The sequence below is a fragment of the Pongo abelii genome, chromosome 9 (genome assembly GCF_028885655.2).
Source record: "Pongo abelii isolate AG06213 chromosome 9, NHGRI_mPonAbe1-v2.0_pri, whole genome shotgun sequence".
NCBI lineage: Eukaryota > Metazoa > Chordata > Mammalia > Primates > Hominidae > Pongo > Pongo abelii.
In genome coordinates this window covers 114,497,778-114,524,602 of record NC_071994.2, presented here as the reverse complement: position 1 = coordinate 114,524,602, position 26,825 = coordinate 114,497,778, and the positions used below count along the sequence as shown (strand labels likewise).

General features: G+C 46.6%; 1 protein-coding gene across 1 annotated transcript; it reads left to right on the top strand.

The window, feature by feature from the left end:
• POU2AF1 (POU class 2 homeobox associating factor 1) lies at positions 1-26,825 on the top strand. Its single transcript, XM_024255367.3, has 5 exons — positions 1-360; positions 20,519-20,649; positions 21,402-21,444; positions 21,529-21,794; positions 24,672-26,825. Exons 1-5 carry the CDS (start codon positions 345-347, stop codon positions 24,984-24,986), a joined length of 771 nt encoding a protein of 256 aa, XP_024111135.2. The 5' UTR covers positions 1-344; the 3' UTR covers positions 24,987-26,825.

The window sequence follows — 26,825 nt, the reverse complement described above, 5'->3', positions numbered from 1 at the left end:
ACACAACAGGTCCCCGCGGGGCCGGTGCAGGCCGTGGCTGCCCGCGCTGCGCTGTTGCTCTGTCCCAGCTGGCTGGCTTGGGGTGTGGAGCACTCTGGGCCGGGGCCGCTGGGGCGCACACAGTGGGGTGACGGGCGGCCTGGCTGCAGAAACGTTGCACCCATACCTGAGGTGGGAGGATGTGATGACGCTGCCCACGCAGCGGGAACCCAGGCCTTTAAAAAGCCCAGGAAACAGCCTCAGCGCAAGCGGTGGCTCCACTGGAGGAAAACACACCCCGGTCTCACATTAAAGAAGCCAAACTGTCGGCTTCAAAGAGAAAAGGCAACATCCTGTCACAGGCCATGCTCTGGCAAAAACGTAAGTGGTTTGGCTGTGGCTGTCAGACCCAAGCGAGTGCCAGCGGGGCAGGGCGATCACAGCTTGGCCTGGAATTGGGGAGCTGGTGGTGGAGGTGATGGGGCCACGGGTGGAGGGGGTCTGGGTTCCAAGCCCAGGAGCGGGGAGGGGGGAGGTGGGCGGGATGGAGCCTAGTGGAGAAACCAGCCTGTCAGAGGTGATGCTGATTTTCCAGGCTGGAGGGGAACGAACTAGTGTTCCAAGGTGGGACGGCTCAGGGTACCTCCGCTTCTGTGCATGAATCACTGTGGTGAAGAAAGGGCAGTTTATGATTCACACAACAAAAGCCAGATGTAGGATGGGTTTGGGGTTGGGAGGGAAAAGCCATGCAGTTCTTTACAGGAGGGGCTTTATTTCCATAAGCAGTGGCTCTTCAGCCTGCTGTTGAATTCCCTGGGCCTGTTTCTAGCTGAGTGACTTAGCTTTCTGCCAGGGTGTGACTGGCTCCTGTGGATACCCTGGGAGGAGTGGAGACCTGGCTTGGTGAAGCGTGTCCTCACTCGCTCCACTGTCTTGCCTTTCGTCATTCTTTTTCCCCTTCTGTGACAAGGCTTGTCTATCCCACTGCAAAGGGAGCAGTGGGTTTATCTTTGGCCTTGATTTTTATCCCTGGAGTTGGATGGAACAATTGTGAACTTTATTTTCCTTTATGCGGACCAAACAGCGACTTACCTTACTAATAACTGAAGTAATACAGATTATTTACAACATTCTTTTCACGAGGTAAACAGAGTCAACTCATCAGCCTCTGAGAGTTGAACCTTATTGGGGCTTAGTTCTATACTTCTTCAAGCAAGAAGAATGACCAAAAATTGCTCTGTCTTTCTCTTAAATATTCTTAGTTCCTTAAATGCCTTTTAATTAATTTAAGTACACTGTGCCTCAAGCAAGCTTAATATAAGAAAATCTGGATTTACAGGAGAAGACATATTAGGGAATGTTTTATTTTATGGAAAGATACTCGATTGGATCCACTAAAGTTCTGAAAATATAACTTCTTTGATTAAAATGTGACACTGTCACCTTATCACCAATTTATTGTTTGCTTTATGTCTTATGTAAATTTCTCTGGAATTAAGCTGATTAACAAGTAACACAGAAGAGTGATTTCAAAATTTCTCAGATTGTGAAGACCCACCATTGTTTGATATCAAAAGATCAATTTTTTAAAAAAATAAAGAGAAATGAACTTTAATTTGGGTTTGAGAGTTATGGACTACTTCCACGATAACTAGGAATATTCAAGAATTGTTGGCACGCAACTCTTCCCAACAGGCGATGGAGCAGCGGCAGCCTATCCTTCCTGGGACAATGGCAGCTGACCCTGTTGTGAGTGCTCTGTGGATGAGAGCAGGTGGGCATTCATCTTTTTACTGGGGGCTCCTGAGCATCTGTGTGCCCTTTCACTTAGGGCTGAATCATTTGATTTTTGTGTGAGCCCCTGGAAGGAGTTTTGCCTCAGCTCCTACCTTCTATGAGCAAGTCACTTTCCTTTTTCTCAATCCTTAGGTTTTTTGTATGTAAAGTGGGGGTACAAATCATATCCACACTGAGGATCTATCCTTAGTAAGTGAGGTGCCACTGAAGTCATGTTCATTGCTCTGTCTGCATCAGCCTCTGAGATATGAGTTGCTTCCCTGCATTCACAATCTGCCATATTCTCCCCTCTTGGTTCCGTAGTACATTTTTTCATTTCTAACTCCTTCTAAGAGATGAACAGACTTTTTTTTTTTTTTTTTTTGAGACAGAGTCTTGCTCTGTTGCCCAGGCTGGAGTGCAGTGGTGGGATCTCGGCTCACTGCAACCTCTGCCTCCTGGGTTCAAGTGATTCTCTCGCCTCACCCTCCCTAGTAGCTGGGACTACAGGTGCCCGCCACCACACCCAGCTATTTTTTTTTGTATTTTTAGTAGAGATGGTGTTTTACTATGTTGTCCAGGCTGGTCTCGAACTCCTGGACTCAAGCGATCCACCCGCTTTGACCTCCCAAACAGGTGTGAGTCACCGCACCTGTCCCCTAAATTTTTTAAAGGGGATGTTGGAGGGCATGCTTCCTGCTCACACCCTGGAGACCAGTCAGAGATATCAAAACTCCATTGTAAGGGAGACCACATTGTAAGCTCATCAATGAAATAACTGGGGTGAATGTTTCCACATGTTCAGATGAACACAAATCAGAATTATCTTGAATTGTCCTTTAAGCTTTAAAGGAAAAGTAGGAGAGACCCTGGGCTCTGGACCCACCCCCTTAGCCTGAACCCAAGTATGTGGTATAGAGGGCACCTGGGTGACTAAACCCTGTGGGAAAATCAGTAAAAACAGGGCAGCGTGTCAGCCCACTTAGAATCACCCGATGGAAGGGCAGGGTTTGAAATCAGACACCAAGAGTGCTGAAAGGGCACTTTCTTTTTTCAGAAAACACCCTCGAGGCATGAGCTGAAATGACTGTACTATGGGGTTCTGGAAAGGGTTAAGAAAACATTCACTTTGTGAATGTTACCTCCTCCCTACCTAGCCCATGACCCTAGTTTGTGGACTAAATGTGAACCCTGGCTTTTGGTTAAGATTAGAGCATAACGTGACAAAGCCCAGAACTGCTGGCACAGAGAAGTAGAAATCTTCAAGCCCCAACCAATGGATTTGAGATGTGCTTGATGGGCCAATTGGATGAAGAAGTCATTCCATCTGTAGATTCTCTCCCTGGGTTCTGGACTTGGACCTGTTGGTCAGGTGCAGATGTGAAGAATTACCATCCCTCCCCAGCTAGTAACAGTGTAGTGGAAATAGCAGGAACCTTGGAGGGAGACAGATCTGAAAGTTGACTGTGCAACTTAGTTCTTTCTTTGCGAGAAGGAAATTTCCATTCATTTCCTCATCTGGGAGGTGGGGATTCTAATGTCTGCCTCCCAAGGTTTTTGTGAGAATTAAAGTAGAGAATGTAGGTAAAATGATAGCAAGTTGCCTGATAAGTAGTGGTAGGGGTGAGTTAGTACCTTCCATCCTGGAAACCTCCTGTGGGCCCATCTTGAGTGATCAGTGTTATGTTAAATTCGTATATCCTTTTCCACACTTTGATTAGAATAGTTAAAAAGCCATAGTCTAGATATTCTTGGATGATAGGATATTGCAAAGTTTTCCAAGGGTCTAAAATAGGGGTCTGCAAACTATGGCCTCTGTGCCAAATCAGGCTTGCCACTCCATTTGTAAATAAAGTTTTATTGGAACACAGGTATGTCTATCATTTGAATATTGTCTAGGGCTGCTCTTGCAGAGTTGAGTAGTTGTAACAGACACTGTGCAGCATACAAAGCCTAAAATATTTTCTCTCTGGCTTATAATAGAAAAACATTGCCAACCTCTGGTCTGAGATGATTTGCTTGGTTCTTCAGGCATTCATTTCCTTAAGATACTCAGTATCAGGCTGGGTGTGGTGGCGGGCGCCTGTAATCCCAGCACTTTGGGAGGCCGAGGCGGGCAGATCACGAGGTCAGGAGATTGAGACCATCCTGGCTAACATGGTGAAACCCCTTCTCTACTAAAAATACAAAAAAATTAGCCGGGTGTGGTGGCAGGTGCCTGTAGTCCCAGCTACTCGGGAGGCTGAGGCAGGAGAATGGCATGAACCTGGGAGGTGGAGCTTGCAGTGAGCCAAGATTGTGCCACTGCACTCCAGCCTGGGGTACAGAGCGAGACTCCGTCTCAAAAAAAAAAAAAAAAAAAAAAGATACTCAGTATCCTGGGGTTGTACATTGCCAACACCAATGGGAAATAAAACTTGCAGCCAATTCATTAAATAATTTGTACAATGCCCCAAACTGATTTGATTGAATTTCTTCCTTAAAAGTGATAGAACTGTGTATAATAAACTGAACTCCATTTGTTAGAAAGTGAACAAATTGGACAGTTGCTTTTTATTGTTGTTGTTTGTATTAGGGAACAATCTACATGCTAATGAAAGGCAGGCTTGACTGGTTTTCTTTGGACTGGCTGATTGTCTTGGTGTCCTGTGGACTTGGCCTTGGAACAGGAAATAATTCGTATCAAATTATTATGTCATGGATATGCCTTTGCTTTCAGACAACTTGAACAGAGCAGAGATTTAGCAAACAGAAAAATTAAGGCCTTAAAATTCTCATCGACATAGAACTCTGCTCTTCAGATGTACTCTAGGGTTCCACTAAAGAGCCAATATTGTTTGGGAGGCAGTTAAAGATAAGTAAAATGTGTACTATGCATATAATTTTTGGCAGCCTATCTCTTACATAAATTTAAGCACAACTTACAATGAGAGGTAATTTAGGTTTCTGGACAACCTCTAATATTTCTATTCTATGTTACAACCTTTGCTTATTTAATAAGCCTAGTGAGCACCTTTACTTCTTACCAAGTTGATTCCATTGATTCAGCAGTTCTTTTTTTGAGATAGAGTCTTGCTCTGTCGCCCAGGCTGCAGTGCAGTGGTGCAAGATCAGCTCACTGCAAACTCTGCCTCCGAATTCAAGTGATTCTCCTGCCTCAGCCTCCTGTGTAGCTGAGATTACAGGCACATGCCACAACGCTCAGCTAATTTCGCATTTTCACTGGAGATGGGGTTTCACCATGTTGGCCAGGCTGGTCTCGAACTCCTGACCTCGAGTGATCCACCTGCCTTGGCCTCCCAAAGTGCTGGGATTACAGGTGTGAACCACCACGCCTGGCCAATTAAGCAGTTCTTGCTGTTAAGGGCAAGTAGAATCCAAAAGAGAGACACAAATTTACATGCACCTTCTGGAGGTGAAATAAAGGACAAACATCAACCAAATACACAGATTTAATTGGTAAAAGAGCAGATGATGTTCTTGATGGATATTTTGCTTCCTGCCCCTTATATTTATTTACTAAAGAAAATGCCAGATTTGTCCCCGAAGTTACTGACTCAGAAGTTTTGAAAGCTCTCTCCCGATTCACACTTGAGGTTCTGTTCTTTCATGAGGAACCAAAAAAAAAAAAAAATCAAGTTTGCCTACAGCTGTTCATTAAATGTGTGGACATTTAATTCATAAAGAAGTTTTGTAAATATTTGCTTTTAACTTTCCCATTACAAAGTGTTTTTTACCCCCTTTGACATCTTTCTAAAGTAGTTTATCTTCCCACTTAATGAAGATGTCCACCTATTTTTTATTCTGGGCCAACCAAATCAAAGTTGGCTAATTGATTATGAACATTAACATAATTCTCACCTTTATGAAATGCTTAGTAACACTCTAGTTTTCTCATTTTTGTAGAACTGCTTGACAAAAGTGAGCCTACCTGGGATGGGGAGGCCTTCTCTGAAACCCTCTTGTCCTGCTTGTGTGATACTGGGGACAAAGCACTTGTAGGCAGGAGCCAGGGGTTCTACTTTCCATTCTACAGATAATTAGATGAGATACCTTAAGCAAGCCACCTAACCACTTTGGGTCTCAAATGTTCTAGTGTTGGAATGGAACTTGCCTTTTCCTGGCTAATTTTCCTAGAGATTGAACTTGATTGAGGTTCTTTGCCAGCTCTAATTGCTGAGTTTTCCTGAGTGTTTATACAAAAAATAAACAAAAGTTTGAAATCAGAAGTCCTTAACTTAATAGATGGGATTCTTCTATCTGCTTAGGGCAGTGTTTTTATACCTTGGCTACATACTGGAATGCTCTGAGGAGATTTAAGAAACACAGACGCCTGGATCTCAACCTAGAGCTTCTGATTAAATTGTCCTGGGCATTGAAGGAGAGCTGCAAATGCCTCCCAGGTGGGAAGGCTGAGAACTGCTGACCTGGAGGTAGAAATGGATGGCTTCTAATAAACCTTTGGGCATTGCTAAGAGCAGAAGAATGCTCAATCCTTTTAACAGTGATAAATAAACATCTCTGGGGAATGGAGAACTTATTTGGTGCTATGCAGTATACAAAATGTTCTGTTGGATCAGTTTGGATTACATTTAATTGCTAGTGAAGAGACCTGAAATAACATAGATTTAAGTAAGACAGTGGTGTCCTTTCTCTCACATAAAAGAAGTCCACAGTAGGGTGTTCAGGATCTTATGGAGTCTCACAGTGCCAACATCATCCCAGGCTCCTTTTTTCTTTCTAATCTGCCATCCCTGGCATGTGGCTCTTGTCCTGAAGATTTTTTTCATAGTTGCCATTGTAACTCCAGCCATTACATCTGTGAGCATCACATCTTCGGACAAGGAATAAGAAGAAAAGGGAATAGCAAAAGATCATGCCTCCCAATCGCTGCCCCTTCTGCCTCCCCAACACACAACTTCTGCTGACATCTGATGCCATTTCTATCTACAAGGGAGAATAGCATAATTGTTTAGCTGGGCACATTGCCACCCTCCATAATGCAGGGGCTGTTATAAAGGAAGGGAAGGTGGATGTTGAGTGTAACAACTGTCAGTCTTCACTATGCTTTGAGTGCATTATCTCATTTAATCCTCATAAAAACTCCATGAAGTAGATTCTGTTGTAAGGTTCATTTTATAGATGAGGAAACTGAATCATGAAGATTAAGTTAGTAACTCTCCTACAAAGCAAAATTCATGTGAACAGACCTTAAGTGTTGGCCTGCTAAGCTGTCCTGTCTCCCTGCCACACTGCCTGTCTCTCTCACAGTGCTTAGGAAGCATTCTTGGTAAAAGCACAGGCCTTCCATGTCAGATAAGGGACCAATGGCAAAATGAGGCCTGCAGATGGTAGTCCATACCATGAGAACCCATTTTGTTTGTTTAACATTTACTTCAGCTTACCTGTTGAAGAAAACAAGGTCTCTGCTTCCTGCTGGGCCTCCTCTGGGGGACAGTTTGAAGACATTTTAGCTATAATAAAAGGCTCAGAGAAGGACCTAGATTTTGCCCCCAAATAACCCAGCCCTACTCTTTTCTGGGCAGTTTTAGTAGAGAGCCCGATGTGGCAGGCAGCCTTTGCTGGGAGCCAAGGCTTCTGCCTCCGTGGCACTTCCTTCATTCTGAACTTTCTAGACTTTGGAAAAGTCAGGCTGCTCCTTCATCTCTCTCTCTCTCTCTCTGTGTTTGTGTGTGTGTGTGTGTGTCTGTGTGTGTGTATTTGTGTGTGTTTAGGTGGGGTGTGGAGAGTAAGATATAGAGAGTAGGGTTTAACTTTGAGTTAGAGAGTGACACTTCTGTTCTTTCTTTGCCTTTAGTAGTTAAAGCTTAGCTTCTGGGGCAGGCAGATCTGAGTTTGAGTCCTAGGTTTATGCCTTACTGGTTGTGTGACACTGGCAAGTCCTTTTTCCTCCTTCTGCCACTGTTTCTTTATAGGCATGCACCAGGGGTGTGACTCTTACTTTATGGGATTGTGGTAGGGGTTTTCTGCTGTGCTTGGCATTAAGTAAACACTCAATAAATATTAGTTGCTATTATTATTTTCCCATTCTGTCACGATCTACCTCTGAAGACAAAAGTTATGCCGGCTAATTTTAGATTACAATTTGTATGTGCTCTGAGTTCTGCATTTCTTGTGAAATGGCAGGGCACACATCTCCAGTCTTGTAACCTGTGGTGGGTTAGTGATCATGGTTACTTCTGATGATTAATCTGACCATTCTGTGATCAAACTTGGAACTCGCGTCACAATTTTCCTACCGACCTTCTAAGGTAGGGTGGCAGCAAGACTTGTATTGACTGGCAAACTCGTGTTTGTTTTTTTAATTCACAAGATTGGACTGAGTGTTTGTAATCTAGTTGTGAGCAGAATGACACTTGAAATATGCAAGAAATAGATACTGAAAACTGAAACAACAATGTGTGGCCTCCTTTTCTTAGTAACAGTTTCATTAGTACCACTTTCTGGGAAGAGCTGGTCACCAAAAGATTATCAACCAGAATCATTCTCAGACCAGGTGCTGGGACAAAAAAGGATTTGACCAGTCTTAAACTGAATTACTTTTTAATGCACTGGAAAGAGCCATACATTTCACTGGAAGAGAGCAAGCATACAGGACATCATTAAAACTTTCCAGGACTAGGAAATGCTGAGGTGACAGAAAGGAAAGAAAAGAAGAGAGGCAAGAAAGTTGACAATAGAAGCAAGTCTTAATGTTGAATGAAAGGCACACCAATTCAGGAAGGAAAGGAATAGAAGGAAAATCAACCATCTATTCATCATCCCATGCAGGTATGCATCCCTCTAGGCATCCATCCAATAATGGAATTATTTCCAGCTAGAGAAACCAACCAATGAAATAAATTATCTTCAGCAGAAGGTGGGGATGATGGAATCAGGGAAGGTGTCATGGAACATACAGCATTGGGTTTGGATCCCGAAGAATAGATGGTAATCAGACTTCTTGCTTAGATCCTGGGGTGTGCAGATGCATCTTAGGACATAAAATATTAGCACTGGGAAGAAAATCCAAGGATTTTAGGCGGATGTCTATAACATTTTTGTTACAAACTCCCTTATTCAAACCAAATCTACTGTAGAACTTCAGTATAAGAATAAAAATGGCACAGTTTTGGGGGGATATCTAGAGCTCTGATTGCTCATGTTCCCCCACATTTCCCTGCCATTCTCACTCTGTTGGCACCTGCAGGCACCATAACTATATTCCAGGGTTCTTCAGATCACAGCTGGATCCCCCTGACCTGACCTGGCCAATCTACCTCTCTTTTTAGCAAGATCCCTGCTAGCTGGTCACAGAGAGTGGCAGTGAGTGGCTGTGAAACATATTGCATTGGTCTTCATCAAGCTTTGAAGCTGTGAAGACTATGTGTTCAGTCTTTGTGGGTCTCTTGTGAATAAGGAGGGGGTAAATTCCTAAAAAACTGATGAAGTGACTTATTTCTCAGGCTTGATACTAACAACCACTCCCTTTCTCCAATGTCTTTCGTAAAGGAATCCCTTGCATCATGAGGGCCATTGGTTAGCAAAGCTGAGCATTATCCAGAAAGCTCCTCTTGACCGGCCGTGATATCTCTCATGAATCCATTGTTAGGGCTACTCTCACTTGCGTAGGCTACATCCCAGGCCACCATGAGCCTTGGAACTTGGGCAGTTGGGTTTGACCCCAAATACAAAACTAATGCTGGGGTCTGAAGGGTCCATTCTCCAAGAAAGTGGTCCTTACATGATGGTTTCAGGAAAAGTTAAGTTTTTTCAAAAAAGCTCTTTGGTCTTGAAAAGCCAAAATTAGATATTGCTTGAATCAAGGAACAAAAAGTCGGATATCCATCTGCCTCCTCCAGCTGCCTAACCATAGGTTATTCCCATCCTAGCTCAGATGGGCAATTCTAGATTCAAGCCTTGATCTAATAAGGAAAGAGACAGCCCTTTCCTCTGCTCCATCCCTCACTATGGTACTGCCTTGCTATAGAATTGGGGTGGCCACTGGGGTGGGTGGACTCTCCTCATTCACCTTCTGGTCTGGGACAGTAGGTCTGGAGCTCTGTTTAGGCCCTTTCTCTCTCCTTCTGATGCCCCACTCTCAGCAAATTTGAGGCAATGCCAAATATGTAATCCAGGAATCTGCTTTGCTCTACAAGGTGATAAAACTCCCATCTATGGGCACTGAAGAGCCCTCCCTTGCCCATTGCCACATTTCTATTCCGTATGCCATATGTGCTCCTAGGTTTCTAGCCCCCTTGAGGGAGTATCTACAACATAACCTCAGCCATGGCTGTGTACCTGGCCTTTAGGAGATACTTATAGGTTCCTTAAGGGGCTGCATCTGAGGTCAGGACAAGGGAATGCCATCATACTCTGTCTGCAACCTAATCACTGCCATTCAAAAATATCCAAGGTTTTTCATTTCTAAAGTCATCCTTTAAAAACTCACATCTGCTGCAAACCTAATCCTCTGGTGACTTCTGAAGAAAGAAGTCTTCTGCTCAGCTCATCGTATCTTTATAAAAGGCCATTTCCAGGGTTTGGCGTCTCCTGTCTAGGATTGCTGTACCAAAGCTAGGTCTTTGACCAGCCCCTCTGCAGCATCATTGGCCTCCTTGTCTCCTAAGTAGGGGTATCTGGCTGCCTGGGGATTCCAGGTACCTGAGGGATTAATTCCAGGAGGATAATGAAGGCAGGTAGAGACAGGCCTGGCAGGCAACAGAAGGCCCTGGGTATGCTGAAGACAGAGACATTCAGTATCAGGATGTAGCTGAATGGGGGCAAGTTAGGGTCACTGTACCAAGGCTACTTCTCCGATGACAGATGGGCCATGGATTGTTGGCTGAGATCAAAGGAGAAAGGGCTATTTGTTGGGAGCTCATTGTGCACCAGGTATTTCATTGTGTTAATCTCATACAGTTCTCATGATAACCCTTTGAGATGGATATTATTTTGCAGATGGGGAAACTGAGGCACACACTGGTTAAGTGATTTGCCAAGAGTCACACAGGTGATAAGCAACATAACAGGCTTTCTAAACTAGGTCTAGTCCCAAACTATACCACACTGCTTCTCAATGACAAGGATTTTAGTGTTGCACTGGGTCTTTCTTCCCCTCCCAGTTGAAGAGGGCCCTCGCTTAGATGGAGGCAGGTTATGACTTCATCAAGGGTAGCTCTAGCCTGGCACAAAAGCCTCTGCAGATTTGAATCTTAGCAAGTCACGCTCAAGACTCAGTATGGAAGCTCTGAAACCTGCTGATTTCCATCTTAGAATCTGAGTTCCCTGGACTCCTCTTCTCTTGGTGGGCCGATCAGCCAAGATAGGATAGGACCAGCTAGTGACACACCCTTAGGATTCACTCAGCACCTGCCACTTAGAGTGTCTGGAGCAAGGGTCTGCTCATGGTGAGGCCTGAGTCTCTGGCCCCAGACCAGCCCCTCTGCATTGGAGACAGAACAGTCATATCTCTTGTACTCCCCTCTATACAGTCTCTACAGACTTGGGGCCCCAGTTTGCTGCTTGTTCAAGCCTTACTAAACCAGGTGTAGGTGGAAACCATCCAAACAAGCCAGAACTACTTCAGTTCTGAGGCAGATGCAGCTCTGTCACAGTTTGTAATTCTAAATTTGTTTGTGCAATTATTTGATTAAAGTCTGTGTACCCCACTAGACTAGACCGTAAGCTCCAAGAGGGCAAGAACCTCATCTGTTCTGCTCAGCAAGTACTTGTTCAATGAATGCTCTGCCAGGGGTCTCTTGGTCTTGTCCCCTACCCTGGGACACAGTGTATCTGAGATGGGAACCCTTTCTGCTCCAGTGACCCCAGTTTCTGTAAAAGGCAGGCAGACGCAGCTGCTTTCTCAGGTGGACCTGTCCGCTGTCATTTCAGTCGAAAAATACCAAAAATAAAACCTTGTGGGGAATTGTTTGGGTCTCTCAGTTCTCGTCACTCCTCATGTGAGAAGGCTGTTGACAAGGTTCTCGTGGACTGATCTCTCCTCTCTCGGCTAGGCAACACCATTTCTTGGGGAAATTGGCAATTGAGGGAGACTGGATCAGGGTAGTCCAAGCCCAGACTTTAACTGGAGCAAGGAGGGTTAGGACGGGGCCAGGAATCATTTGATGATTAACCTGCAGTGTCGCTCAGAGAAATAAATGGGACTTGCCCGGGCAGGGACAAGGCAGGCAGTGAGGCAGAAGTGGACTGTACTTGGAATCACAGGTCCTGGGCTTAGTTGAGCACACTGTTACTTAGAAGTGTAGTCTTTTGGCAAGTCACTGAACATCTCTGAGCATCACTTTCCTTCTCGGTAAAGGAAGGGAGGGGAAGAGGAATATGTTGTAGTGAGGCTCCATCTGCAATCATTAGTGTCAAAATCTCTATGGAACATCATGCAAATAGGAGTGTGGTGATTTCAGAGCTCCCGAGAGTTAAGAATGTGACCAGGAAACACATGGACCTTTGCCACCCATTCGTTCAACAGACCTGAGTCCCTGGGAGCAGAGAATGGGTACGAACAGCCTTCTGTGCTTGACCTGATCTGCAGGAGGCTCAGAGGAAGGGAGGTGTGGTGTGGAAGGTGTGGAGAGAGCAGGGGAAAGGATCCCTGGGAGTCTTGCCTGTGAGGGAAGGGTTAGAGGGCCGCTGCCACGCGGAAACCTCTCGCACTTGAGGCCTTTGGCTGCCCCTACCTGTGGTTGTGGGGCAGGACACCCAGAAGTTTAGGGACAATCCAAGTAATCCTGAGGCCTTAGGGTGTAAATGCTCAGGTCTGAGCTTGGTGGAGAAGGGTGGTCTTCTGTGGGTCAGTGGGCTCTTGACTTCAGCCTAATACAACCTAGAGGGATCCCTGTGACCGCCCTGGGGGTCCATTTCCTGTTGGCTATGACCTCCGTTAAGTAGGAATCACTCGGCCCCTAGACCACTTTGGCCTGGGGCTCTGTGGCTCTAAGACTGAAAAACCCTCTGCTGTCACCTCCAACATACCTTAAGAGTGTCCCCTGGGTCCCGTTGTCAGGACTGTTCTTTCTAGGTCCTGGTGGCTTGCCTAGGTCTGGGGAAATTCTCAGTGACCGTGGCCCCTGGTTCAGCCTTTCTCAGGGGACCTGCCTATGGTTGATGAGTGAGATCTTCAGGGCTGATGTGAAGGAATAGTCTTTTAGAATGGGGACACAGGGAGGGCACATGTCACTGTCCCTTTATCTTCTCCACCCAGACCAGAGAACATGAGGTCAGCCACCATCTTTGTGATCTGATAGAGACATCCCAGCCTACCATGCAAGATATTACAACTTATTCTTCGGCTGTCCAGCAGCCTTGCAGGCAACATCAAATTGTACTTCAATCATGGTTCCTCTTTCTCTCATGTCTTCCAATCACCTTTAAAGTCACCTTTCTCCCCCTGCTGTCTTTTTCTCCTCTGTCCTGGGTATCATCCAGATTGCAGGATATATGAGTGACGTGTTTATAATTCCTGGCTACAGGGTCTTCTCAGTTCAAATGTTAGTGAATGGAAAGTCTGCGTTTACATGCATATGGGATTTCTTTGTTGGCCTACATTAAACAACAACAACAAAGATCAACTAAAATATAGTGTAAACGAGTGGGAAAGCCTTTCTGTAGTGTGTCAAGTCCAACCTTTGGCCAAAACCCAACTTCTTTCTTCCTGTTTGGAAAAAAATCAGCCATTGTCCATGAATGGAAAGAACAAATTTGAAAACTTTGACTCAGACCGTCACTGTAAGAAAAGCACCCACATTAGTGTTTCAGTTAAAGATGTGAATAATCCTTTAGCCAACTGGAGTTAATGTTCTCTAGAAGTCTTTGGGCCACAAGCACAAACAAAATTCTTTACATGAAAATGTAAACAATTCTTTTTTTTTTTTTGAGATGGAGTTTCGTTCCTGTCGCCCAGGCTGGAGTGCAATGGTGCGATCTTGGCTCACTGCAACCTCTGCCTCCTGGGTTCAAGTGATTCTCCTGCCTCAGCCTCCTGAGTAGCTGAGATTACAGGCTCCTGCCACCGCACCCAGCTAATTCTTCTATGAAAATGTAAAGAATTCTTTATACAAAAGTGAAAGGTGACAGCAACTATTGTGACTTGATTTTCAGTTAGAAGCCAGGGCAAGTTTGTTCAGGCTAATTGAATTCCTATTGTTCAATTAGTTTTGCTACAAATAAACAGAAAATTGTATTTCTTCTCAGTGGGGTTTTCTTTTCCCTGAAGATTCAACAGCAGAAGATATTTCCAGTGTTTACTCAGAGTGATCAATAGCATGTCACTATTAACAGTGTGTCACATGTCCTTCTGGGCTAGGGGCTTTTATCTTTCAAAATGGCCTGGTGTGGCTACAAGGTTTACCTGTTTTTTAGGTAAGTTCCTAAAAAATTGACCAAGTGACTTCTTTCTCAGGCTTGATACTAACAACCACTCCCTTTCTCCAATGTCCTTCATAAAGGAATCCCTTGCATCATGAGGGCCATTGGTTAGCAAAGCTGAGCATTATCCAGAAAGCTCCTCTTGACCGGCTGTGATGTCTCTCATGAATCCACTGTTAGGGCTACTCTCACTCACATAGGCTGCACCCCAGGCCACCATGAGCCTTGGAACTTGGGCAGTTGGGTCTGACCCCAAATACAAAACTAATGCTGGGGTCTGAAGAGTCCATCCTCCAAGAAAGTGGTCCTTACATGATGGTCTCAGGAAAAGTTATTGCTTAAATCAAGGAACAAACAACTGGATATCCATCTGCCTCCTCCAGCTGCCTAACTACAGATTATTCCCATGTTATTGCTATCCTAGATCAGATGGGCAATTCCAGATTCAAGCCTTGATCTAATAAGGAAGGATACATTCCTCTCCTCTGCTCCATCCCTCACTGTGGTGCTGCCTTGCTGATTTGAGGTTCAACCAGTCAGTTGTGAATGGAGAGTACTCTCAGTAGGTGAGATGGTGGGACGGAAATGCATGCTTATCCTGCAGCCCACCTCGCCAGTAGAGCAACTCTCTTAACTGTTGTCCACCCTGGTGCCTGGCCTTGGCAGTTCATGGGACGTCACAAGAGGACAATGGCTGGGAGAAGGGCCTTCTCTCAAGGGTGCCTTGGAGGTTGTTTTAGGAAATGAATGGCTTCTGACATGGGCTTTCTTAAAGTTGCCCAGAAGAGAAGTTACCATTGACCAGGCCCTAGGTGTTTGCTTAGCTCAGAGCCATCAGGAGGGACTTAGCTCCTTAGATGAGTAGCTCCTGCACTGTGGTGTGAATGTGGTTTGCAAGGTGTCATTAAATAAACAAGTGCTGACAATTTTGCATATTTCCTGGGTGATATTTTATTATACTTTCATCAAGGAAATGGAGCACCATATTTATTTAAATCAGTACATTCCATATGTTCCTAGCTTGGTGCAAAGCAGGCACAAACGTCCACATGCAGCCAGGGTGCTGACTGAGGTGACCAGTTTGCTTGAGTTTTCATGCTCTGCACTCTCCAGCGGAACCGCAGCTGCAGGACTCTTATTTTTGTGATGTGGAGCATGTCTGGGTGTGTGGCAGGGGGAACTGAAATAGTCTCTGCTGACTTTTTGTACCTACAGATTTTGTTTCATTGCTCATTTTGGAAAAGGGAAGCCCTTATAGGGGCCAAATTAATGGTTTTTCTGTAAATGATTTTTTCCCCCCTCAAACTCCATTGGCTTGACTTCCAGTGATATAGAAAGGCAATATGGTGAACTTCTCAGCCCGAAAAAGGAGATTTCCAATCAGGGCCGAGAGGCTCATGCTAAGGTGGAAAGATTTTCCTCCGTTATGGACTCTTGGATACCCACGGGAGACTTAAAAGGCCCTCAGACCACGGGATTAATGGTGAGAAAGCTTCAGGCTTTGAGGGTGAACTACTTGGAGCTACAAGTTAATTGGGAGCTTATTAAAATCTCTGGAGAACTCTACTGTGGGAAATCGGGCTTCTGTCTTCTCTGCTGATATCTTATTATTTCAATCTCCTGGTTTATTTTCTTTGGATTTTTTATTATGATTTTAAGAAATTATTTAAAAAGTTAAAATATTTCTTTTACATATTCCAGTTTAGTTGTTTTGAAGTTAATTCAGGGATCCGGGAGCCCCAAGGTGAGGCAATCGTGATTTTAGACAAACTTTTTTCCTCTCCCAAATTTGTATTTGTGGGCTCAGTTCTCATGCTGGTGGCAGTAGAGAGCTCAGTGTTTACTGTGGAATTAAAAATGTTTATTGTTGCTGCACATAGGTTGGTGTGAAAGGTACCGACTGCAAGTTTCAACTTGTAAAAACACTTGGCCGTTGGGCTCCTTTGGAATTGTCTTGAGGCTTCAGATTCTGATATTTCATGAGCACTGCAAAGTCACTATGAGAAGCACCCTCCCTCTTACCTGCTCAGTTGGAGTCAGTTACAGGATTCCTTGGCAACTGGCTGTGGACACGTGCCGGGCAGTCAGGAGACCCTTGGGAGCTGTGGGAGTCCTGCAACGGCAATAGGAAGAGGTGGGGACTTAGAGATTGCTCCACATATGGTCTGTTGCGGCAGGGCACACCTGTTGACACTGAGTTCCAAGGAAGTCCAGACATTAGAGGGTGATACTCTCTGTCCACAACACCTCCACCAAGCGCTCTTTGTTCATTGACTTAGAAACAGTAGGAGGTGGGAAGCCCTTTCTTGACAAGATCCTGGAAGTGCCCAGCTGGTCCCTTTCCAGCCAAGTGTGTGGTGTGTCCACTTCCTGGGAGGGACTGGGACCAGGAGGCCTCTGAGCCCTTCCTCAGAGGTGTACATGCAAACAAGAGGGGGCTGAGCCATACACCTGTCTCTGAGATGGTCTGAGCTATGTGTATATGGGATTGAGCCCTTCTTGTCCCTCAGCTGAATTAAGAGTGTGACCACAGTGCTCAGACCCCTAAGTAACCCCATTTCCCAAATTTCTCTTGAGTACACAATGCCTCAGACTGTACTTTACGCCTAAGGAATAGCTGGGAACCCAATTGAAGACAAGTGTGAACTGCAGGATATGTTTGTGAACAGAACTGATGTGTGCAACAGCATGGATGGAACTGGAGGACGTTATGTGAAGGGAATAAGCCAGGCACAGAAAGACACAATTCTCATGCTCTCACTTGTATGTGGGAACTAAAAATTCACACAACTGAACTCATGGAGATAGAGAGTAGAATGATGGCTACCAGAAGCTGGGAAGGGCAGCAGGGGGAGTGGGAGTGGGGATGATTTATGGGTACAAAAATATAGTTAGATAGAATGAATATGATCCAGTATTTGATAGCACAACAGGGTGACTATAGTCAACAATAATTTATGGTACACTTAAAAATAACTAAAAGTATAATTAAATTGTTTATAACACAAAGAACTGAGAAATGCTTGAGGGGATGGGTGCTTTATTTACCCTAATGCGATGAGTATGCATTGCACGCCCGTATCCAAATATCTCGTGTACCCCATAAGTATATACACTGACTATGTACTCATAAAGATTAAAACCAAAAATGCTGACGTCGCCATGGGGTGACCCTGAGAAAGAGTGAGTAGATTGTGTCAGGGCAGGTGCCCTGTTCGCTGACACGTCAGATTGTACCTAGGGCCTGTGGTCATCGCTGGGCACCACCTGCAGTAGGGAAAGTGGCAAATGGAACTTGTGCAAGAGTGACTCACCCAGAAGGAAGGTGGGGGGACTAAAACCATCTCATTTAGAAATAGCTGAAGGAATGAGAAGTCCCTTCAGACCTAGGGCGGACACCTGGTATCTCTCCTCAGATGTCAGAAAGGAATATTACTATTAATACTCATGATAATAGGAGCTCACATGTATTAAATGCTCTGTGCCAAACTATTTCAAGCACTTCACATGCAAATCTTAAATTACCCTACAACATACATACCATTATGATCCTCATTTTATAGATGAGACAGCTGTAAATGGATTAAGAAATGTGAGTTTCATTAGAAGGTAATGGGAAATACGGCACGTGTTAACATAAGTTAGCCTCAGTAGGAGGAAGAGCTGTCTGACATGATAATATCCCCTGAAAGGAAGGTGGAAATGGCCAGAGGGAAGATAATTAAAACCACATGTATTGAGCATCTACCCTATGCCAGACATGGACTTTGGAGCTCCCCATGTATTATTTTGGTTAATCCTCACAACCACTGTGTGAAAGAAGAATTATTATTCCCATTTTACAAATGAGGAAATTGAAGCCCAGAGACATTAAATAAATCTAAGAACTTTCCACCAGTAAGTGACAGCCCAGATTTGAATACAGGTATGTGTGGTTCTCAGGTTTACTGTCATTGGTGTTCAGAGCAAAGGTGGAGGTGCACAGGTGGCCCCAGGGCACAGAACCAGGCTGATTCCTCTGCTAGACACTCCTATAGCAGCCTGAATTTCACAAGTTGTGACGCATTCATCTGCTGGTAACGTTTGTTGCTTGTCTTCCCCATTATACTGCAAGATCCATATGGACGGGGGCTGCATGGGTCCTGCGCAGCGCTGTACTCCTAGGCACTAGAAATATTTGAAAGAATGAATGAATAGCAGTAGAGATCTCTTGTTCAGACAGGGGAAGTTAAAATAAGGATAATGAATCTCCTGTTGGGATGTTATCAGGAGATTCTTTGGTTAAATTAGGAATGGATTATCAGCAGTTGTAATCCCAGTATATTTTCAGAATTACCAGACAGATTTTTTTTTGAGACAGAGTCTCTCTCTGTTGCCAGGCTGGAGTGCAATGGTGTCATCTCAGCTCACTGCAACCTCCACCTCCCAGGTTCAAGCCATTCTCCTGAGTCAGCCTCTCAAATAACTGGGATTACAGGCGCCTGCCACCACATCTGGCTAATTTTTTGTATTTCAGTAGAGATGGGCTTTCACCATGTTGGTCAGGATGGTCTTAATCTCCTGACCTTGTGATCTACTCACCTCAGCCTCCCACGAGAGATTTTTATACATGCAGATTCCTAGGCCTATATCAGCCCCCTAGAATCAGACTCTCCTGGAGCAGGACCTGTACCTGTATATTGCATCATTTCCTGGTTGATTTGCTACCTGGCCAGCTGAGGGACCTTGGAGGATGGGTCTGAAGTCCACCTGAGATACTGGGATCCCTGACCCCCAAAATCTGCCCCTGGGGCTCACTTCCCACTTCCTGTTGCCTCTGCCCAAGCTTCTCTCTGCCTTCTGGGCTTCAAGGCCAGGCCTTGTTTGTGGCTGGAGCCTGGAGGGAGGTCTGGTGCCGAGTCAGGCATGGGACCTTATCAGCTGGGTATTTACTGAGCAAAGTTCAACCAGGGCAGCGCTGCAGATCCGGGTTTAACAGATACCTAGGCTTCCCGGACTTTGATTCAGAGCCCAGGTCCCTGGGGCCCTTATCAGTGGATAATAATGGGCTCCCTATGGGAGTCCTAAGGGCTAGTGTTTCTTGGCTGACCCAGGCCTGCTCTCTGAGAGCCCAGGGCCCCTAGGCCACAGGCTGACTAGGTGGGCAGCTTGTCGCTTCCCAGCCGCGGCTGCTTTTCAATTGCTCTCCCAGGCCAGGAAGGGCCCTATGCACTGGCTCTTATTTGGGTCAATGCTTTGGTTTCCTGGCTTTGATGGCAAGAGGGGAAGGAAACCTTCCCTCAGCAGCAGGTGGACGCTGTCTGTCCCCAGGGCACATGGATCACCCTTGGGCAATTGTCCCATGCCCTGAAAGTCACTGAGAACCTGGGAGCTACTTGCCTCCATCCTAAAGGTGTCGGAGAGGTGAAGGGAAGACAAATGGCAGCATGTCTTAAAGAATCACCCAATCGATTAATCAATAAGTATCAACTGAGCTTAAAACGGATGGGCATGCCACTGGGAAGATATAGAGAAATAAGGTACAATAACTTACCTTGAGACATTTATAATCTAGTTGTGGGTATAAGACACTTCCATCAAAAAGAATAACTATTACATAACAGACTGATTTTTTTTGAATGCCTACCCTGTACCTGAGTTTATTTGAGGCATATAGTGTTCTACCAATTTCCCACATCAAGTGACTTCTCTCAATATTCCTTTGATAAAGAAACTGAAGATTAAGAGGCACAGAGAGGTTTAGTCACTTGCCCAGGATCACACAGCGAGGTGGTGGCAGGGGCAGGATTTGAGGCCTGTGCGATCTGGCTCAGAGTCCCTGCTCTTACAGCTGTCCTCTACTGCCACCTATTTGATGAGTACTAATCAGATCTGGAAATGTTTGAGAGGCTGTAGAATGTGGAAATTCCTCAGGCTGCAGGGGTCAGGCAGGAGGGTTGCATTTGTCTTGCATCAGCAAGAATCAAGAGGTTGGAAGAAGTGAGAGGGAATTCTGACCATGGAAAACCTCAACCACAGATGAGGAGGTGAGACACGCAGGAACACGCAGAGAACACAGACAGACCTTCTGGTTGGAGTCAGGGTTTGTGTAGTAGAGAGTGTGCAAAGTGGTGAGAAAAATGGGTTCGGATCTCATTCCGAAGACTGTCTAATTCTAGGATAAGGAGCTGGGACTTCGTTGTCTGGGTGCAGGTGACCCACGGAAGGTTTGGGAGTAGGAGGAGTGACAATACTGGAGAAGCATTCTAGGAAGTGTCACATGGTTCTCCATGTTCAAGCACGACTTAGGGGAGCAGGCAGATCCATGAGGAAATGAGCACTGTGGGGTAGGGGCTCGTCTGAGAAGGACCATGGGCTCCAGGGACATTGCTTTTCACAGCCACAGCTCCGGAGCAAGCCCCAGCCCCAGCCCGGCCATACCAGGGCGTCCGTGTGAAGGAGCCAGTGAAGGAACTGCTGAGGAGGAAGCGAGGCCACGCCAGCAGCGGGGCAGCACCTGCACCTACGGCGGTGAGAGTTTGTGTGTGTGAGAGTGTGAGTGTGTGTGTGAGAGAGAATGTGTGTGTCAGAGATAGTGTGAGAGTGTATGTGTGTGTGAGGGAGTGTGTGTGAGTGTGTGTGAGTGTATGCATGTGAGTGTGTGTATGTGTTTGTGTGTGTGATAGTGTGTGACAGTGTGATAGTGTGAGAGAGAATGTGTATGTGTGTGACAGTGTGTGTGTGTGTGAGTGTGTGTGAGAGTGTGAGTGTGAGAGTGTGTGTGAGAGAGTGTGTATGTGTGTGAGAGTGTGTGTGTTTGTGTTTGTGTGGGAATGTGTGTGTGTGCAGGCAGATGGCTTGGGAGGTGACCAAGAGGATCAGGCAGGAAGGAGTGCAGGTCGCATGGTGGAGGCTGCCAGGGATAGAGCTAGGGTGGAGCAACTGGGATGAGGGATCAGGGCTGGCTCAGTTGGCTCGCCGAACACAGCTCCTGTCAAGGCGTGAGTGAGCGAATGGCTTGCATACCCTGGTGTGAGTTGGGGGCTCCCCCTGAGAAGAAGAAGACACCAGCTCCCTGAGCACACAGACTTCCCGCTAAATAGAGACGCAAATCTCTCAAGTGTAGGTGGTGATGGTTGGGATACCGGGTGGGATGTTTTGTTCTAACCAGAGAGATTCCTACCTTCTATTCTCCTGCCCTGAGGCCCTCTGGGCAAGTTCCCTGCACAGGGCCAGTTGATGATGGCTAAACACTGACCCTGGTCTTCTCCTCTCCCCTCTAGGTGGTGCTGCCCCATCAGCCCCTGGCGACCTACACCACAGTGGGTAAGAGTGCCCCGTAGCCCTGGTGGCCCCCAGGCCTCTCATCTGGGTGGCATCTGAAGTTCTGTAATTTCCTTCTTCCCACAGGTTCTTCCTGCCTGGACATGGAAGGCTCTGTGTCTGCAGTGACAGAGGAGGGTGCCCTGTGTGCCGGCTGGCTCTCCCAGCCCACCCCGGCCACCCTCCAGCCCCTGGCCCCATGGACACCTTACACCGAGTATGTGCCCCATGAAGCTGTCAGCTGCCCCTACTCAGCTGACATGTATGTGCAGCCCGTGTGCCCCAGCTACACGGTGGTGGGGCCCTCCTCAGTGTTGACCTATGCCTCTCCGCCACTCATCACCAATGTCACGGTATGTCACACAAAGGCAGGACTGCACCCGCCCGTGCTGAGTGCACCCTTTCATAACCAGAGCTGACTTCCCGACCCTGATCTTCCTTGCTATTGATTCTCAAGATAATCAGGTCATCAAAGCTCGCCTTGTCCTCCATGGAGGCCTGCTCTGATTCTCATTTCCTGAAATACCTTCCACAAAGATGTCTCGCAGCCTCTTTTGTCATACTTTCTGCTCCTCAGGACTGGGGAGGTCTTCTCTGATTCCCTGTTCTAAATCTCCCCAGCTTCCCTGCAAGCAGTGAGTCTTGGTTCTGAGTTGAAGTTTTTAGTGAATGTGGTACCAGGTGAGATCTACATGGGGTCTTGTGTTGGAACTAGCCTTTCATTTCTATTCAGATAACTTGGGGAGTGACTGTTCACTTAATAATGGAGTTTAACAGAAGATTTCTAGGCTGAACAACAGGTGATATTTTTGATGGTGTCAGACCCACGTGTGGGGTAATTTTTTAAAGTTCTGTCTCTACTGTCAGATTGCCTTGTTCAACTCCCTGCCGCTTCACTTACTAGCTATGTGACTCTGGGTTTAGTGACTTAAAACTCTCTGAGCCTCAGTGTCCTCATCTGTAAAATGGGAATACCAAGAAAAGGGTCGTTGTCAGGATCAAATGAAATAATGAGTGTGGAGGGCTTAGCACAGTGTCTGGTGTACAGAAACAACTAATATATGTTAGTTATCATCATATCAAAATCTGCTAACATTAACCAAGGGCCTGATGGGAAAGGAAGAGCCTCTTCCCCCAGGAATGAAGGAAGGAAGGGAAATAGATTTATGTTAATGATGCCCGTTCCACTAAAGGAATGGGAATTTTGCAAGTATTCAAGGGCAAAAAGACCTGTGGTTACAGCTGTATCCAGCTCCAGTCCAGGGAAACCGTGGGAAGTAGAGCTGGGCCTCGAGCAGTCCCAGAGCCCACCTTCGATGGTGGTGCTTGCTTTGGTCCACCTTGTCTCTTCCATTTCCCTCCAGGGTCCAGTGTCATCCTGATGCACCTGCCCCTGCCTCCAAGCACCTCCTATGAAAGGCCCGCAGGAGCCCTTCCCTCCCAGGTCCACCTGGCTACCCAGCAAACCAATTTTGGAGCCTGGATGATGATAGATAAGAAGGAGTTAATCCAACACCTCTCCCAGGCAACTCATTTCCATGTCAGGGGCCTGGGGTGTGGGTGGTGGGTGGAGGACTCATGGCTCCCAGCCATTTCATTACCAAGGATTCCTTTTGTTATTTATCCCCTTTCATCATTCCCACCTTCTGCTTTGAAAGGTTCTGTATATCAAACAAACAGTATTCATTAAGAATTAATTTATTTGTTTTGCCATTTTGTAAATTAAGTCATCAAAGCTGGCTAGAGCTGTAAGTCCACACTCCTGATCAGCAGAGATAAGACCTGCTGTGGTGCTGAGTGGATGTAATTGTATTCCCGAGCAAAGAAACCTACAGTTACAGGTTTATGACTGGGAAATGTAGAATTTCCATCTGGATTTTTGAAAAGCTGGGAATCATGCGGCTTTCCCGGATTCTGTCTGGTTTCAGGACACTGTGATGGGGACCGCTGGCTTAAGTCAAAGGAGAGGAAGTGTTTATGCCGTGGTGGGGTGTACACCTCAGCCCGGATTTCAGGAGGCTGGAAGGCCTCTGAGACCATTCCCAGCTGTATCATTCTATGCAAAAACACCCTAAAGCCTTGCTACTCAAACTCTGGTCCCTGGACTGGCCACACTGGAGTCCCCTGAGATCTGATTAGACATGCAAAATCCCAGGCCCCACTCCAGACTTCCTGTGCTAGAAGCTGCGTTCTAACAAGATCCCCAGGAGGTTGAGAAAAGCCCTACCCTAAATGATTCTAACAGTTTGCTGTCAAGACACAGTGACAGTAGGAGGGATATATGACAGGGGAGACAGGGATGGTAGGGGGAGATTTTGGCCTCTTTCTCATGAATCCATGCAGAGAGCATCCTCTTCTATCTGTTTTCCTCAAGTGTGAAAGAAAAGTAAGAATCCAGGTCCCGCCTCTGTTGCAGGCCTGATCTGAGGTTTGTGAGCGCAGTCGCCATGCAGGTGAGAGGTATGACTCGTAGGGCATTCAGGAGAAGGACTCTAACACTTGGAGGGTCATGGGGGGTGCCCATAAGTGGGATGGCCATGGAGATCAACTCAGAGACAGAGGAGGATGAGGATGTGGAAGGCACCAGGCAGCAGCAGGAAGGAAGGCCAAGTTTGCTGACAAAGCAGTGCTTCCCCAATCTGGGAATGGCCGGACCTCCCCATACTGGCCACCACTAGAGGGGTGGGAGGTGATGGAGCTCTGTTGGCCCAAGGGGACCTCCAAAGCTGTTGTGTGGAGCCCGGACTGTCTTTGTGTCTTTGTGTCTGGGCAGGACAGTGGCCACCTTCCAGATACAGCTGCCAGGCTATGGTTTAACATGTATTTTCACAGATTTTAAGATGCATATATTTTTCATGTTTTAAGATCTTTGAAATAGAAATGAATTTTGTATTCAGTGAAACCTGGAAAATCCTCTCTAATTGGCTTTACCCAATGAGTTCATTACTATTTGTGTTCTATTTCGTAGATGAGAAAAATGAGCCTTCTGAGCAGGAAGTGGCCTGAGCAAAGACATACAGCTAGGAAGGGTCAGGGTTGGGGCTGCGTTTGAAGTCAGCCTGGCTTCTCCCTTGGGGGAGACTTTGAGCAGGAGGAGGTGGAGCCCCATGAAGTGAGAAACCAGGAAAGGGCAGAGTTGAAGGGGGAGATGGAGACCCCTTTAAGAGCAAGGATGGGTGGATGGGTCTCCCAGGGCTGCTAACCCTCTGTCCCGTGTTTTCCTGTCACAGACAAGAAGCTCCGCCACGCCCGCAGTGGGGCCCCCGCTGGAGGGCCCAGAGCACCAGGCACCCCTCACCTATTTCCCGTGGCCTCAGCCCCTTTCCACACTACCCACCTCCACCCTGCAGTACCAGCCTCCGGCCCCAGCCATACCTGGGCCCCAGTTTGTCCAGCTCCCCATCTCTATCCCAGAGCCAGTCCTTCAGGACATGGAAGACCCCAGGAGAGCCGCCAGCTCATTGACCATCGACAAGCTGCTTTTGGAGGAAGAGGATAGCGATGCCTACGCGCTCAACCACACTCTCTCTGTGGAAGGCTTTTAGGGGTGGCTCCCACCTGAGTCCTGTTCCCTGAAACTGGGATTTTAAAATGAGCCTGGAATTGAGCCCCAAGTTCATGCTTGTTTGGAGTAGTCATTTCATAACTACACTTTCTACGCACAGCTAGAATTGTAGACCTGTAAACCTTCCTTCCCTTCTTCCTTCCCCTCCCTCCCTCACTTCCTCCCTCTCCCCCTCCTTCCGTTCTTCTCCTCCCTCCCTTCTTCCTTTCCAACCCCTTCCTTCCTTTTCCTCCCTGCCTTCCTTCCCTCCTTCCCTTCTCCCTTTCCTTCTTTCCCTCCCTCCCTCCCTCGCTTCTTCTCTCTTTCTTACTTCTTTTTTCAATTCTGTTCCATTTTGGGAGGTAATTATAGGGATTTTAGCAATAACATTTTATGTCAAATGTTGCCAAGTCTGCGGTCCATGGGCTTTCATTTCTGTCACATTTCATTTCTTGGAAAAGGCCTCCTTCCTCCAGTGCCTGCTGAACCGTCTTAGGGTCACTCACACCCTCTGTCATTTTAAGATGTATGTGGTGGCTGGCGGGAAGACCAGCCCTGACAGCACCTCCTGAGAAAGGCAGCCAAGGGCCTAGCCTGATGCCAGAGTCCTTGAGCTGTCAGTTCCCACAGTTGCTCCTTTGTTTGCTCTTCTCAGCACCGACCAGATTTACAGTCCGGGAAGCAAAATCTCAAGGCCTGGGGCTCAGAGTAATAAGGGGTGGGGAGTGGGTGGCAGGGAGAAAAGAACATCAGGGTGGGTGGGGACAGGCCAGTGACGAAGAGAGGGACAGAGGAGGGATGGGAACAGGCTGTGCATCTTAGTTGAAGAGAGGGGTGTGGGAGGAAGCTTGAGTTTGATGCGGGGAGGAGGAAGGCTGAGGAATGACTTGGCTCCAGATTACTTGGTTATTAAGAAGAACAATAAACTGAAGGAAAGCATTGCTTGAAGAGGTGGTTTTGCTGCTCTCAATTGAGGATTGCAAGGGAAGTTGGGCTGTTGTAAACAGGGTGAAGGGTATTTTTGGCCGGCCATTTCTGTCTCACCTCTAGGCCCTCTGCTGGTGCTGTGGAGGCCAAGACTCCATTAAGCCTAAAGGTGATGGGTCCTCGCCTAGGCTTAGTGCTACCATGTGGGTTTCGTTTCTTTCTTTCCTTCCTTCTTTCCTTCCTTCCTTCCTTCCCTCCTTCCTCTCTCTCTTTTTTCTTTCTTTCTTTTTTTTTGGGATGGTGTCTCACTCCATTGCCCAGGCTGGAGTACAATGGTGCGATCTTGGCTCACTGCACCTGTGTCTCCCAAGTTCAAGTGATTCTCCTGCCTCAGCCTCCCGAGTAGCTGGGATTACAGGTGCATGCCACCATGCCCAGCTAATTTTTGTATTTTTAGTAGAGACGGGGTTTCACCATGTTGGCCAGGCTGGTCTCGAACTCCTGACTTCGTGATCCGCCCGCCTCGGCCTCTCAAAGTGCTGGGATTACAGGCATGAGCCACCGCACCCAGCCTTTTACCATGTGGGTTTCTTTAGTGTCTTAAAAGCGTCCATAAGCCACCATTCTGTGAAGCCAAGGCCCCCTCCACCCAAACAGCCTCCCTCCTGGGGACTTCTGGAGCCTCAGCCAGAAGTACCATTAGGTTTAATTTTAATTTGCTTTGCTGGAGATGTGTACCTTGGGAACTGGCTCATCCACCTGCTAATAGCACCATCGTCACTATTAAGCAGATATTTCAGTTGGTAGAATCCATGTAGAAGTCATGGACTCTTCTGGGAAATGACTTTTCTGGGAAATGACAGTTTCTTTGACATATTTTCTTTGCCCACTTTAAATAAAAACTCTAGAGAAA

Bases quoted from the DNA above. Each gene is read 5' to 3' on its own strand.
- POU2AF1 (XM_024255367.3), top strand. The intron at 20,650-21,401 runs GTGAGAGTTTGT...TCTCCCCTCTAG, and splicing joins CAGCACCTGCACCTACGGCG to GTGGTGCTGCCCCATCAGCC. The intron at 21,795-24,671 runs GTATGTCACACA...TTCCTGTCACAG, and splicing joins CACTCATCACCAATGTCACG to ACAAGAAGCTCCGCCACGCC.